Source organism: Cyprinus carpio, chromosome B20, assembly GCF_018340385.1.
Source record: "Cyprinus carpio isolate SPL01 chromosome B20, ASM1834038v1, whole genome shotgun sequence".
Taxonomy (NCBI): domain Eukaryota; kingdom Metazoa; phylum Chordata; class Actinopteri; order Cypriniformes; family Cyprinidae; genus Cyprinus; species Cyprinus carpio.
In genome coordinates, this window is record NC_056616.1 from 11,801,617 (window position 1) to 11,817,860 (window position 16,244).

Genomic DNA, 16,244 nt, shown 5'->3' on the forward strand with positions numbered 1-16,244 from the left:
TATTCCCTCCTTAAAAAAAGGCAATGTAGAAGAGAGAGATTCCATCCACTAATTGGACTGCTTCCAAAAAGGGACTGTGTGTAAAGAACTTTTATGTCATCCTTTTTCCCCATCCAAGCACCGTGCTACCCTCTGCCTTATGGACTGTTTACCCCTGTCACGTGGGGCTGGATTACAAAGGCTAGAGTCTTATTGAGTGGAGTTCGGTAACATGGACTGTATGCTCCATCAAGGGGAGTTGCCTCAAAAAAAAAAAAAAAAAAAAAAAAAAAAAAAAAAAAAAAAAAAACGAGAAACAGGAGGCAGTATGTTGGATGTATTTCTTCCTGTTATTTGCACTGTGAAATGTTGATACATTTTATGTTGTTATGCAAGGGGTGCTGGATTGGTATTATAGTTAATTACCATCCAGAGTGGGGGTAGTGTTGTGGGATGAAGGGGAAATAGGGAGATGTTCCTTTAATGTCGCAAGGACGTAAATTGTAGTATGAGTGGGAGGGAATCTTGGGTAATGTAGTCCGGAACACGCATGGTGGTGTGTACAGCCTGGAATAGAGCGGATATGTTGTTTTTCCTTGTTTTTTCCTGTTTTATTCATTAGAGAAACACTGAGTATGTGTGTTCACTGCAACATTGTGGGTCATGTGGATGCATGCCGGAGAGATCAATAAAGCAGCACACTCAGGACACTTTGTATAACTCGTCATTTGCACGGATTTGAGCAACTGGTAAACTGTTACGCACACACATACGGCTGCTGAGACGGAGAGCGCCGAAGTGAAAAAGATAACACAAGGACACCTTAAAATAAAGTGTAACCTATATTTTATATCACTTACATACAGTAAGTAATAATTAATTACCCTAATTACTAATAATAATATTCAATTTTTTATTTTTTATTTTTTTTTTTGCTGAGAAGAGGATGAGTGATAATATTCAACACTCTTCTACTTGTAGGACTCCTCACTCTCCCTCACATTCACCCAAACCAGTAGGTGGCGATATTGATTCAAATTAGCTCGCGGTCAAATCCAACAAAGGAGTGGAAACGAGGAAGTAGAGGTGTCAGGTGAGAGAAATGCAGTTGTTACCGCTGTCATCTCTTCTAAATACATGTTTAAAATGCATATTTTGTTCTTGACAAGTAACATTGTAACACCTGCGGTAGTCCGAGCGTCTTCGTGCTGATGCGACACAAAGCTGCAAAATCCCGTTTGTTGTCATATTTCAGTCTGATGACACAACGAGCCGAGAGAAATTAAACAGATACCTTGAATATGCTAGAATAACTGTTTATGAATGCAAGTGTCTGGTTTAGTTACGCTCTTTCGAGTAAATTAGACGAATGTGGTATTTTTCTTACCTTGCCTCTTGTTTTGCAACCTGCAGCAGATGAGCAACCCACCGCTGCAACATATTAATGATAACAAACCTCTTATCAACCGTGTATAACCATTGCTTTTATTATTATCATACTAGTATATAGGTTTAGTTGTCAGATGAATGCAAATAACAGAATAATAAGAAACCCAATAATGAAACTAAGACCTAGTTTTCAATACAGTATTCATATACATCAGTGTTTCCTCTCCTAATGACTCTCGCAGGTTTCTTGTGCCTCTCAAAACATCATGGAGTTTGCTGAGCTGATCAAAACCCCCCGTGTGGATGGGGTGGTCCTCCACCGCCCCTTCATGCCCACTGTGGAGGGAACTCTGTGTCTGACAGGACATCACCTCATCTTGTCTTCTCGCCAGGACAACACCGAGGAGCTCTGGCTGCTTCATGCTAACATCGACTCTATTGAGAAAAGGTACTGCTGATACACAGAGAGGGAAGTCTGAGACAACTAGTGAAAATGGCATATTATTTTTAAATACAATTTATGTCATTTTCACAACTGTGTCAGTCAAATAAAAATATATGTGACCCTGGACCGCAAAAACCAATCATAAGGGTCAATTGTTTTGAAGTTGAGATTTATACATCATCTGAAAGCTGAATAAATAAGCTTTTGTGATGCATAAAGCTTTTAGTTGATGTATGGTTTGTTAGCATAGGACAATATTTGGCTGATATACAACTATTTGAAAATCTGAGGGTGCAAATTAGCATTGCATATTACTTATAAAAAAATAAGTTTTGATATATCTGCGGTAGGAAATTAAAAAAAAAACTTGATTTAATATCCTAATGATTTTTTTGGCATAAAAGAAAAATCGATAATTTTGAGCCATACAATGTATTGTTGGCTATTGCTACAAATATACCCCAGCGACTTATGACTGGTTTTGTGTTCCAGGGTCACATATATATTTTTATTGATCAAACGTGACAGTAAAGAAATGTATAATGTTACAAAAGATATGATTCAAATACATTGTTTATATTCATCAAAGAATCCTGAAAAAATGTATCACTGTTTTCACAAAAAAAAAACACATATAATAATAAGAATTCTCATATTAGAATGATTTCTGAGGAGTCATGTAGCACTAAAGACTGGAGTAATAATGTCTGCTGAAAATTCAGCTTTGACATCACGGTTATAATTTACATTTTAAAACTGTATAGAAAACAGTTATTGTAAAATGTAATACCGTTTCACAATATTAGTGGTTTTACTACATTTTTGATCAAATAAATGCAGCCTTGATGAGCATGAGAGACTTCTGTCAAAAACGTCTTACTGACCTAATGTGCACAGGTTTGTGGGATCACTGGGAACTATTATTGTAAAGTGTAAGGACCTGCGGGTGATTCAGCTGGACATACCGGGCATGGAGGAGTGTCTCAACATTGCCAGCTCAATTGAAGTAAGACTGCATTAGTACTCACTCATAAAGCAGAATTATAATTGACTAATAACCCTTCTACTAATCTGTTTATGCAGTTAGTGTTCAGTTTATGATCATTCATTTTTCAGGCTCTCTCCACGCTGGACTCTGTGTCCCTGATGTATCCGTTCTTCTACCGTCCTCTGTTTGAGGTCATTGAGGATGGATGGCAGTTGTTCGTACCAGAGGAGGCTTTCAAAGATCTGGAGTCTATGGTATTGTTTTATCCCTGGAATCCTTGACACTGAGGTCATCAGAAAAAGTTGTAATACAGTTTCTCAGTGTATCATTGCTCATTTTTTCAGATGATTCTCTATGGGAAGCCAAAGAGCACATGTTCGGGACTTCATGTTCTGATATCCAATTTAATAAAAATACAGTTAGTATTTCATAAACTCCCGTTCAAAAGTTTGGGGTCAGTAAATGTTGTATATACTCATCAAAGCTGGGTTTATTTGATTAAAATACAATAACACGATAATAATATTCTGAAATATAATTACGATTTAAAACAACTGTTCTATATTATTATTTATTTTAATATGTCATTTAGTCCTGTGATGGCAAAGCTGAAATTTCAGTGTAATTACAGTCTTCAGTGTCATGTGATCTTTCAGCAGTCATTCTAATATGCTAATTTGGGGCTCATGGAGCGTTTATTATTATTATCAATGTTGAAAACAGTTGTGCCGCTTAATATAATAGTGGAATAGTGGAAACTTAAGTGCTCTAAACAGCATTTACTTAAATTATTATTATTCTTTACAGTCACGTTTGATCAATATAATGCATCCTTGCTAAATAAAATTATTAATTTCTTAAAAAAAGACTCACCCCAGCTTTTGAGTGGTAGTGTACAGTATATCAAACCTCTTTTGGTTTAGACTTAGTTAAAGGGGTCATATGATGCGATTTCAAATTTTCCTTTCTCTTTGGAGTGTTACAAGCTCTTGGTGAATAAAGAAGATCTGTAAAGTTGAAAAGACTAAAGTCTCAAATCCAAAGAGATATTCTTTATAAAAGTTGAGAATCGTCCACGCCCCCCTGAAATGGCTCGTTCTAACACACACCCACATCTCTACGTCAGTATGTGGGAAGATTTGCATAACGCTGCCCAGATGTTCACGCAAAGAAAGAAGGCATACCTTTTATTCTCGTTGTAGTATTGTTGTTGCCGCCGCCGCCATGTCGTATCGAGGCTGTGTGTTTCACTGTGAAAGCGAAACTACTTTGTTTGGCCTTCCAAAAGAGGACGAAGAGGACAACATTGCACTGTGGAGCGCTGAATCGGCTTTCACCGTGGACGACGCGGCGTCCAGCCCGGGGTCGTCACATGTGGTCGCTGCAAGACCAAGGTACGCTCCTTCGTAGAATCCGCCTACCCACCGTTCTCAAGCCGCCCGCGGCTCACTCAAGCCAACCGCGGCACACTCTAGGCTGCCCGCCTCTGCTCACTCAAGCCGGCCGCGGATCACCGCGGTGTGTGACATTGTTTCATTGAGAAAGCGAAACTGCTTTGTTTTAGCCTTCCAAAAGAAAACACGACTAGAAATCATGTTTATATCACGTTTATAATGGGTTTTATGTTTTTGTCTCATCGCTCCGGCCAGACAAGGCATCACAATATGTTAAGAGGTGTAACATTTCCATCACACACTTAGGCATTCGGCCAATCACAATGTGCTGGATAGCTGGCCAATCACAGCACACCTCGCTTTTCAGAGAGATGAACCTTGTGAAAATCGACGCGTTTCAGAAGGGGCAAAGAGGAGAAACAATAATGTACAGTAAGTGGAAAATGATGTGGTTTTTAACCTTAAAACGCATAAACACATTTCATTACACCAAATACACAAAATAATGTTCTTTTTAGCAGCATCATATGACCCCTTTAAAAAAAAACACTTTTTGCTTGTGATTTTTGTTATTTTCATTTAGAAAATAAAGTGTCTAATTAAATAAAGCTGACACTGAGTTCTGTTGTCCTCTCTCAGACAGATGAATGGAGACTGAGTGAGGTAAATAAAGACTTCAGCGTGTGCCCCTCGTACCCGTCCCTTCTGACTGTGCCCAAAGACATCGATGATGAAAGTCTCTGCAAAGCTGCTTCCTTCCGTCACGGAGGCCGTTTCCCTGTGCTCAGTTACTACCACAAGAAAAACGGCATGGTTAGAAGAAGTGCACTTTGGAAATTTTGTTTCCAAATGTTAACCTGTTTAAAACAGACTCTGATCACACTGTCCACAGGTGATGATGCGAGCAGCACAGCCACTAACAGGAACCAATGGACGCCGCTGCAAAGAGGACGAGAAACTAATCAATGCCACACTTTGCGCGGGGAAGCGAGGTTACATCATCGACACGCGGACTATAGCTGTAGCGCAGCAGGCTAAAGCTCGCGGAGGAGGATTTGAACAGGAAGCCAACTACCCTCAGTGGAGGAGGATCCATAAAGCCATTGAGAGGTGTGTATCCAATTATTCTCACACAGCCAGACTAACTGCATACTTAGGGATGGATAAAATTAATATTCTGATTGATAATCATTTCCATGTTATGGCCATGTTATAAAGTCACTAAAGTCAGTGAATCAGATCACTTTCTTTTCATGTTTGTGATCAGTACACATCAGGTGGTCAGTGAATGGACTGTGAGCGATTTGTACCATCTGAGACTGAGACTAGTACCTACTGTACTTTTATTAGGTGGCTTAAACTCGTTCAAGCCTGGAAAACACATGTCAGTTGCAGCTAAAATGCTCTTTTGGAGCTGAAGAATACCATATGCAAGCAAACAAACACAGCTGCATAAATGAGTCCTGTAACTGAGACTATAATCTGACAGCTGTTCTCCCACAGGTCTAATGTTCTGCAGGACAGTCTGATAAAGCTGGTGGAGGCGTGCAACGATCAGTCGCACAGCATGGACCGCTGGCTCAGTAAACTTGAAGCGTCCAACTGGCAGAGTAAGGTTAAGGAAATCCTCACAACGGCCTGCCTGGCTGCACAGTGCATTGACAGGTACATCTGTTGATACGTCTATCTGTTTCTGTCTCATGCACACAGAGCCATCACTCTACAGACAGATCTGTACACGCTATATTGTGCAGCTGTGTTAATTACTGTTTTAGCTCTATTCTAAGTTCATTACAGTCGCCCTGTTTCTCGCCACGTTTGTTACAAAGCTTTGTTGTGGTGATAATTAGTGCTGTTGTCATGCTGTAATTATCATTATGTTCATACCACACTGGTACTGCTGCTTTAAAAGCTGCTTTCAGCATGCAGTTCATTATCAGGTTTCTAGCACTATGTGTGTGCTAAATAATTTCAATCTGAGTGCAGTTTCAAACTTGGAGGGGCCACTTTAATTTGTGTTGTATTCTAGGGAAGGGGCGTCAGTGCTGGTTCATGGCACAGAGGGCACTGATTCAACACTGCAGGTCACGTCTCTCGCCCAGATCATCCTCGATCCGGCTTGTAGAACCATCCGTGGCTTTGAGGTGCTGATTGAGCGAGAGTGGTTACAGGTGAGAAAACCGAGAAACTCGGATGTGTCTTGATTACTGCTTCCTGTACCATTGTCAAAATCATTTTATTAACCTCCCTAGAAATTCTCTGAATGTACTGTAAAAAATTGGCTGCTCACAATATTTGCATACCAGAAATATTATCACTGGCCATCAGAGAAGAGCAAACGTCTTATTGTATAAAGACAAAGCATTATAAAGTATTGAAGTATTTCCCATCAATATATTATACAGGAATTAAATAAAAATTTGTTTGTCATATTGCTTTATTCTGCAGTTGTTAGATGTTTCAAAACAGCTTGGGATTTATTTTTATGAATTTATTTATGTACTTTACTGTGGAAAATTTGGGTTCATTTAGCAAGGATACATTAAATTGATCAAAAGTTACAGTAAAGACATTGATAATGTTGCAAAAGTGTTTGGTTTCGAACAAATGCTGTTCTTTGAACTTTCTATTCACTACTGTCAAAGAATTCCACAAAAATATTACACAAACATTTAGCACACATTTCTAACATTGATAAAAATAATGTTTCTTAAGCACCAAATCAGCATGTTAGTATGATTTCTGAAGGATCATGTGACACTGAAGTCTGGAGTAATAATGCTGAAAATCACAGGCATAAATACATAATAAATTATTTTAAAATATATTAAAGGGGTCCTATTGTGCTTTTTTACTTTTTGAATTTTAGTCAGTGTGTAGTGTGTATGTTTGGGCGTAAAAAAGATTTATTAAGGGAGATATTTTGTAAAAAAAAAAAAAATCCCTTTTTAAGAACTATAGCGACCGGCTCATTTGGACTACAGCATTGTTTTACGGGGTTTTGTGATGTCACAAAGCAGCCCATTAGAATATCATTAAAATAATTCCCGCCTATGGAAATTTGAATGGTTGGGGGGGTGGGGAGGGGCGAGGTCATGGTTAGAACGCTTTGGTTGAGTGGATCAGACAAGACGACGACGACAAAGAAGTGCTGCTGTAGCCTTTTCGCCATGTCGAAGAAACACCGTTTTGTTCACCCCCTGTGCCTTTTTAATTTCCTTGCAGCAGATGTTTTTTTACCTCGCTGGGCATTTTAACGCAGATATTGCACATGAACCTGAATAATTATGTATGTAAATATGTATGTTAACTGTGTAGCAGTTTCACTGCAATTCATGTTATAATGTTAGAATTAAAGATTAATAAGCATAATATATATTACCGTTACCCGAGGGGATGGGGGGTATGGCAATATTGATATGGAAATATTGATGGCATCCTTAGCTATACCAGAGCAGACAGAACTTGCTGCTTTGGCAAGGGGCGGGGCAGTACACTGTCTAAGCTGTTCGCCAATCACGACGCACTGGAACAGCTAACCAATCAACATCAACCGGTCAACATTTTTCTTTTTCTTTTAGTTGTTTTATGTCTGAATGCAGTTTCAGTATGTATGCACATAATATGTTTTTCTTAAAGAAATGTAGGAGAAATGCTTATTTCATAGTGTCCATATATGACATAAAGCCATGTTGTTGATAAATACTGAATAATCGTGATGACTATAAAATGTGTCACAGGTGATTTTTTTTATTTTTTTTATTATATAATTCACTGATTAAAAACATAAGGAACTAGGAAGTGGAATGAGACACAGCCTTGGTTTTATGATGTTTCTCTGTAAAGTCTGGGATAACCTAAGGTCCTGTAACCTTTACCTCCAGGCCGGTCACCCGTTCCAGCAGCGCTGTGCACAGTCTGCATACTCGAATGGGAAGCCCCGAAGTGAAGCGCCTGTGTTCCTGCTCTTCCTGGACTGTGTGTGGCAGATCCTGCGGCAGTTCCCTTGCTCCTTCCAGTTCAACGAGAACTTGCTGATCATGTTCTTCGAGCACGCCTATGCCTCACAGTTTGGCACTTTCCTTGGAAACTGCGTGGCCGAGAGGTTAGTGTTCCCCTTCATCACATCCCTGTCATGACGTCCATTTACAGATTCTCACATCTATCTCATTTCCTATATTACATTGTAAAAACAGTTTGTTTGAACCATATCAGATAAATCTCTAAGTAGCCAACACAGGACCTGTTGCAAAGGCCACAGTTATTTTATCACTCTGAAGGTAACTTGTGTGTCTGTGAAACAGTTACGTCACCAAAGGTGGATTTTGAAAGAAAACCACAAGGGAATTTTTGATTGGGCTATAGTTTACACTTGTACATAAACACATGGCTTGTTGTAATTCTATCCGTACGGAAAGATACGTACTGGAGCAGAAGGTCACGACCCATTCAATCAACACTCCTGCATCAGTAAAGGTCTACTTGTTGTTGGCCGTGACCCTTTTGTGTTTGTTTCATACTCTGAACAGGATGTTTTGGTAAATGTGTTGTGAAATGGTTTTCAACTTGTTGCTTAAATGTGTATCACATTTCAAAATGCCCAGTTTTGGTACAGTCATTTACCGACAATGAATGGTATGTAGTTTGTGATGTCATAAATCTGATCTTTAGACAAGAGAAGAGGTTTCATTCTGGTTTAACATTTTACCATATGTGTTCTTTAAATGAACTCAAAAAATAAAGGTTCCTTATGAGCATTGATGTTTCCATGAAGAACCTTTAACATCCATAGAAACTTTCCCTTGTATAAAAGGTGGTTAATAGTGGGAAAAGATTCTTAAAATTGTTCTTCACTAAGAAAAAATGGTTCTTTTAAGAACTGTTCACTGAAAGGTTCTTTAGGAAACATGAAATGGTTCTTCTGTGGCATCGCTGCAAAAAAAAAAAAAAAAAAAAAAAAAACCCAAACAAACAAAAAAAAAAAACCTTTGGAAACTTTATTTTAAAGAATGTACTCAGAAGAATTGCAAGATTAGAATATTTATGAATGTTACGATCCAGCTTGAAGTGTAGAATAGTTGCTTATTGTAAGATAATGGATGGCAATGGCTGGATGTGTCTCGCACTTCATAACATGAGGAGGTGTAAATGTAAACTTTGTACTTTCTGTGTAATGTTTCAGGGTGAAGCTGCAGCTGTCTCAGAAAACTGTTTCTCTGTGGTCGTGGGTGAACAGACCTCAGGAGCTGGAGCGATTTCTCAACCCTCTATATGAGCCCAATAACCTGGTCATCTGGCCGTCTGTGGCTCCCCAAAGCCTGCTTCTGTGGGAGGGTGAGCGCCATTAAATCTCCCACATTCCTCTCATTTTTGATCTCTTCCAGCACCTGCTGTGAATGTGACATCATCATGAAAATGATATTGAAAAGCATGTTTACCCAGTCCAACTATAGGGGGCAGTCATGTGTTGTTTGGTGCTTTAACTATATTTTTGCAGTGAACCTTGGGTTGTAAGATCAGTATGTGTTTTGAAATGAGTGATATGTCACCATTCTTCCATGCCATACAACAGATGCACCTATAGATACTGTATCCTGTGCATTAGTCACGTACTTCAACATTGTTTAACAAACTCTGAGACAGACTTCCATCTGAATAATTATAATTCTCCTGGTGTAATTAAAGTGAAAGCCTTCTGGAACATATATTCTTTAAATTGTTTTTTAGTAATTACATTTTTTTTTTATCTAAAATCTATTATTAATTACATATAAGAAGTATTTTAATTTTAGAATACAAAATTATTTCAATTAATTATTTACATTTTTAAAGAACACACCTATAGTCTGCTGCAAAGTCATTGTAGTTTGTATATATGACAGAGATTGTGTTTTTTTTTTTTTTTTTTTTTTTGGACAGATTAGACAAAGATGAAATTTATAAAATAAAGTTAATATTACTCTAAATATAGTAATCAATTTATTTTACATCAAGAAAATTTAACTTACTTGTCATATTTAAGATATTATTTAGCATTAAAAAAGCAACTCTGACACTTCAACATCCGTTTGTTTTAAACTTTTCACCAGATACAGATTAACGTCACATGGAATTCACAAGTGTGACAATGATTTAACCCCGATGACCTCTGTGCCATTCATTTTTTTAGTCCTCATCTCTGGAGCCTGTCATGCCTCTATAGTTAGAGGTGCAGTGAAAGAGACTCTTTCAGGAAAAGCAGCCAAGCAGATATGGAGTTTAATGCCATGGGGGTTCACTTTCAGTTACATGAGCAGTTCTCAAACAACTCACAGATATGTTTAGACCTTTCATATAAACTACCAGTCAAACGTGTAAATAATACTGTACTCGCCAAAAGCTACACTGAACAGTCTTATACTATAGATATAAGCCTTTAACTAGATTCCAGTTCATCAACCTATATTTAAAAAAAAAAATGAATGGAAGTAGCACATGCTGCTGGTATGTTTGTGTGAATGAATGAAAGTAACCAGGTGGTTTGAACGAAACTATTTGAGTTTTCAATTTGTGGGTTACATATGAATGCATCCTTTCTTTAATTTGCACTTTCTTTCAAGTCACTTAAGTACAGAACCATATGTGAAAGAACTGTGTCCAGTTTATTTTTGGCAAGCAGATGTATTGCTAATACAGTACTGGTTGGCTATATTAACGTGGTATCTCAGGCTGTCCAAGATTTATGAGTTTTTTCTTTATCGGAACAGATTTAGATAAATTTAGCATTACATTACTTGCTCTAAAGTGAATGGGTGCCGTCAGAATAAGAGTCCAAACAGCTGATAGAAACACCACAATAATCCAAAAGTAATCCACACAACTCAAACCCATCAATTAATGATTTATGACATGAAAAGCTGTGCATTTGTAAAAGGCGTTTGAACTTTAAACCATCACTTATGGATAAAATATGAGTCTGTAATTCATAATAGCACTTCCTCCAGTGAAAAAGTCCTTCCCCTGTTGTCCTCTCACATTAAATTCCACCAACATATTTGTTTAGACCTGTTTTGGACTATTTTTCACTTGTAAATGAAATGTGCATATTTCTCTCCTGATTCAGATGAGACAAGCCTTTCACTGGAAACACCAATATTACAGATAGAAAAAAGGATTTGTTTCTTACAAACATGCAGCTTTTCACTTTACAAGATATTAACTAATGGACTGGAGTCATGTGGATTACTTATAGATTATTGTGTTTTTTTTTTTTAACTCTCATTCTGATGGCACCCATTCACTGCAGAGGATCCATTGGTGAGAAAGTGATGTAATGCAATAAATACATTTCAATGTAATGCAGTGATGCAATGCACAAAATTTCTCCAAATCTGTTCTAATGAAGAAACAAACATCTACATATTACATGGCCTGAGAGTGAGTAAAACTATTCCTTTAAGTGTCAAGGTCCTTTGAGGAATAGCTAATCAATTGTTAATTTCACAGTTGAATGAGTATTGACCAGGGTAGGGTTGCACCAGCCATTCATAAGTTCTTACTTGAATTAGAACGATAAGTCCACACTAGAGGCTTGGTAACTACCAGCTAGTTTGTAACTAAATCTATACATTATTTGGTTGCACCAGTTGTTCGTAAGGCAGGATGTAGCATGTAGTTTGTAAACTCTCCGTGTAGTAGTAGTTAATGAGACTTATCTGACATGAGCAACACGGACCAAAGCTTTTCTTATGTGTAACCTTAAGGTACAGCAGGGTGATCAATGTGGCATCTCATCTCACATCTTTTTCTTTTTGTGTGTACCAGAAAAGATCATTTATCAGCAACACAGAATGATATCATCACATATCTAGCACCTTGTTCTTTTCTCTGTAGGGGTATTCCTTCGCTGGAATCGCTCCACAAAGTGTTTGGACGAGGCCTGTCAGGAGATGGTCCATATTATAGAGTACAACAAGGAGCTGCAGAACAAAGTGAACAGCCTGCGCAGGCAGCTGGCCCAGCTCGAGACGGAGGAAAGCCCCCTGCAGACACCATAGGACGTCAACAGAATGGTATCCTTCTGATTTGCCATCTCTGTCTTACCGAAATAAGCCTCACGCACATGTGTCTACACTCCTCTGATCGTACTCTTTCTTTCTGTCTCCATTGGTCTCCAATCGATTCTACTCTCTGGCCACTAGATCTGCTGCTCTATTAATATATCATTGTAGTTTTCTTCCTTTAACACTATGCCTCACTTATCCTTATTATGATGTGTTTCATGTAAAACACTTTAAACTGATTAAGCAGGTTATGATATGGATGTCATTTCATTAGAGATTGTACATTGGTGCTTTGGTTTACATGTTCTCAAAGAAAAGGGACTGCTGATGTGCCATGTTTTTTTTCTTTTTTCTTTAAAGTCGTGTGCCATGAAGTGCAATAGAAAACATAATTATAAAATAAAACAAAAGGGAAAATATTGGACTGACTATTGGATGCTGGAGATACCATTTGAATCAAACACAGGTGGTTTACATAGTCTTACGTGATACCTAACTCCTTCCAGAGAGAAAAAATGCCCAAAAGTGCTGTCCAAGATGTAGAAAGATTTGGAAAAATGTAACATTACAGCACTTGCACACTAGTGGGATCCTCTGCAGTGAATGGGTGCCATCAGAATGGGAGTCCAAATAGCCGATTAAAAACATTACAATCAAACACAAGCAATCCACATGCCTCTAGTTCATCCCAAAATACCAGTCCATAATCCATAATAATGCTTGTGGATTATTTCTTTTTTTTTTTATCAGCCTTTTGAACTCTCATTCTCACGGCACCCATACACTGCAGAGGATGTATTGGTGAGCAAGTTTTGCAAGTGTGAAGGAACTAAAATTGTCTACATTTTGGATGGCCTTAGAGTGAGTACATTTTCAGCAGATTTGCATTTTTGAGGGGAACTTTTCCTTTAAGAAATTGCCAAAAGTGGCACTTTTTGCTTTACAAATGCAAGATTGTGTACAGGTAATATTCATATTTGTATAAAGATATTTAGTATATAGTTTTAAAATCCAGATTTCTGTTAGAGATATTGTAAATGTGAAAATACAACCCTTGAAAATCTTTGTTACAAAATGTTTTTTTTTTTTTGTTGTTTTTTTTAAATATATATGAGAAAATCTTTATTAGAACACACACAGCAGTTGTTTAGAAACATCTAAAAATAAAGCCCACTGGGATTATTAGTTTCCGTTCTGCACAAAAGCATTGCATTCCCTCCGGTTCTCCACGAGTGACATGAGCATAGTCTGTACACAGAAGGTGTTTGTTGCAAAATCTCATGCAAGTCATTTCACATATCATTTATGCAAATAAATCAAGATATATATGCTTAATGTGCTGTTAAAGGTTTTTGGGTCCATTTGTTTCATAAATATCTGAATATTTAAATCTATTGTGTAGTGACTCCTGTAGCATATATAGGTCATTTTAATAATTCCACTGGGTTCTTGCCATCAAATAGACTCGGCTACATTTTTGAATGTGTTTTAGTTTAAGGTAGGTTTTGATACTGGGGATAGACAGTCAGTTGTTGTTGTTTTTGTTTGGGGTTTTTTAATGCACAATTTTTTTTATTTCATTCTGGCACTTCAGTAGCATCAACTGACAAGCATTATTAAGATTCACTGTAAAATTGTCTGTACAGTGTCATGCCTTGCTTTACAAAATGATCAAATGTATAACTGACGTATGTTATGTTCTGTGGGCATTAAATTTGTTTAATGTACATCTGTGTTTATTTATTTATTTTCATATTTAAATTGACCACCTGTAAGTATCTCAGTTCCGAAACAATACATGATAATAAAATATGAATTACCGGTAATCAATTTGACTTGTCTTATCAGCGCATCGCAATAATGACAAATATTACCATTGAAAAAAGAAAACAATGATATCTAAACTAGGGATAGGCGATAAATCGCATGTGATTGTCACACGCATTTCGTCAGTAAATCTGGTTCCCTGATTACCGCTAAATCGCCATCACCTGCTTTCAAATGGAGCGGCATTTAATATACAGAACCGTAGTTCACTGACAAGCTACACAATATCGCGTTCATTATCGAAGGCGATTCATCTGCGATAATGAACGTGATATTGGTTCATTATTAGGTGAACCTAATAAAAGTGGCCAGTGAGTGTGTGTGTGTGTGTGTGTGTGTGTGTGTGTGTGTGTGTGTGTGTGTGTGTGTGTGTGTGTGTGTGTGTGTGTGTGTGTGTGTGTGTGTGTGTGTGTGTGAGGATTTGCAGAATAATAGATATATATATATATATATATATATATATATATATATATATATAAGGATTGTCAGAATAATAGATTTTTTTTTTTATCTATTGCTGAACTGTCAAATAATTAGTTAACAGCAACACTGTTTCATATTGTTCAAGCTTATGCTGCAAATACAACACTGCCTGTGTAAAGCACCATATCTCTCGTCACGTAACCATATGGTTGCTTTCACTGCTCATTATCAGGAACATGCAGTGTTTCCTGGGGGATGGGCCTGAAACAGCCACACGTATACAGTTCACTGTATATGTGCGCTCGAGTTTCCAATGCACCCTATACAGGACCTCTTGTGCTGTGCAGATACTGATTTCTTTGCTATGTCTGGAAATAATGTGTGCGCTGACACGCTCTGTATTCTGCTTTTAACCCCTTTAATCCCACCAGTCACAACGGTGACCATAAAAAAGGCTTTCATTCATAAAGTTCTAAAAACCTTACTGACTGATGTTTTAGTGCCCTTCCTGCAAATATGGAAAAAAATAAAGGGTCTCACTCTCAATTAAATATGTGCAGTTTCACATGATTAGTGCAAGTTGTCACATGACCAGAGCAGCTTATTTCCTGTTAGCACCTAGAGAAGATGATGGCTGCATCAAAGCTCCAAAACTAAAAGCTAGTAAAATGTCTTAACGTAAATATATGACAAATATTTCTGGTACACATGATCTTTAGGGTGTGTAGCATTAATATATGCATTCACATATATTCAGTTTTGTTGAGTGTGGTCATAGAATGAGTAAACATGTTGATGGTCACAATAGTGACCAGTGGGATAACAGTGAACTTAGGTATACAATATAAATTAAATTGCAGTTGTTAGTGAAAATGACAATAAAATGTTGCAATGACAAAATATTGCACTAAATTAAAAATTCAAATGTTACAAAAAATGTAAAATGATGTTGTAATACTCATAGCATTAATGTTATATTTTACAAAAAAGTAACAATTTTGAAACACGGTGATGATTGAATTTTTTAATTGGATTTTGAGTGTTCCTATCAATGTTGCTTAAAGTTTTTTTTTATGCATAATAGTAACCCTAGAATTGATTAAACAGTTTAAAATAGCTGGGCTAAGCTATCTAACCATTTTTATGACTGCAGAAATATGTTATTTCAGTACACATCCCACCATTGTGACCGAACATAAAAACAAATTTTTCATACACTTTTCCAAAATATTTTCAAAAATAATTATTGGTTATTTCAAAGGGTTACTAATGACACATCATTTGGATATTTTCATGTCTGGTATAATAGACACAAAGACAACACTTGTTAGGCTCACAGAGACGGTAGCAGACCTGAAGTAACCTCCGGGCAAACACTTCAAACAAGCCCTAAAAGTGTGTCACTTTGAGTTATTCATTCACTATTTTGTTATGTCCTTCCTCTGTGACCTGCACACATCAGGTATCCGTTCTATTGATCTATTAGATTGAAAAGCTTCATAAATGTGCACCTGGAGTGATGGGACTGAGGTTTTAAGAGATTTTCAGGGTAAAGACCAATTGAGCTGAGAGGATATGGCCTTGAAGCATCACAGGAAGGCTTAATCATATTGATGGTGTGTGGCTGGCAGACCAGAACCTGTAATAGTTCTGACTTGCCATCCATGCATTGGCAGAAAATAGCAGAAGCAATAAAAAAGGTTGCTGGAAAGGTAATGTTCTTCTTTTGTTTTTGTTTCAAGCTATCAATCAGACTT

The 16,244-nt window shown here is 37.4% G+C and overlaps 1 protein-coding gene across 1 annotated transcript; it reads left to right on the forward strand.

Moving 5' to 3' along the window:
• The first annotated feature begins 919 nt into the window (after positions 1–919).
• LOC109107106 (myotubularin-related protein 9) lies at positions 920–13,964 on the forward strand. Its single transcript, XM_019120387.2, has 11 exons — positions 920–1,072; positions 1,611–1,816; positions 2,711–2,819; positions 2,930–3,055; positions 4,835–5,008; positions 5,088–5,305; positions 5,699–5,860; positions 6,225–6,366; positions 8,080–8,300; positions 9,378–9,529; positions 12,068–13,964. Exons 2-11 carry the CDS (start codon positions 1,635–1,637, stop codon positions 12,229–12,231), a joined length of 1,650 nt encoding a protein of 549 aa, XP_018975932.2. The 5' UTR covers positions 920–1,072; positions 1,611–1,634; the 3' UTR covers positions 12,232–13,964.
• Positions 13,965–16,244: the final 2,280 nt, after the last annotated feature.

Bases quoted from the DNA above. Each gene is read 5' to 3' on its own strand.
- LOC109107106 (XM_019120387.2), top strand. From the start codon at position 1,635: ATGGAGTTTGCTGAGCTGATCAAAACCCCCCGTGTGGATGGGGTGGTC. The intron at 2,820-2,929 runs GTAAGACTGCAT...TTCATTTTTCAG, and splicing joins ACATTGCCAGCTCAATTGAA to GCTCTCTCCACGCTGGACTC. The intron at 3,056-4,834 runs GTATTGTTTTAT...GTCCTCTCTCAG, and splicing joins TCAAAGATCTGGAGTCTATG to ACAGATGAATGGAGACTGAG.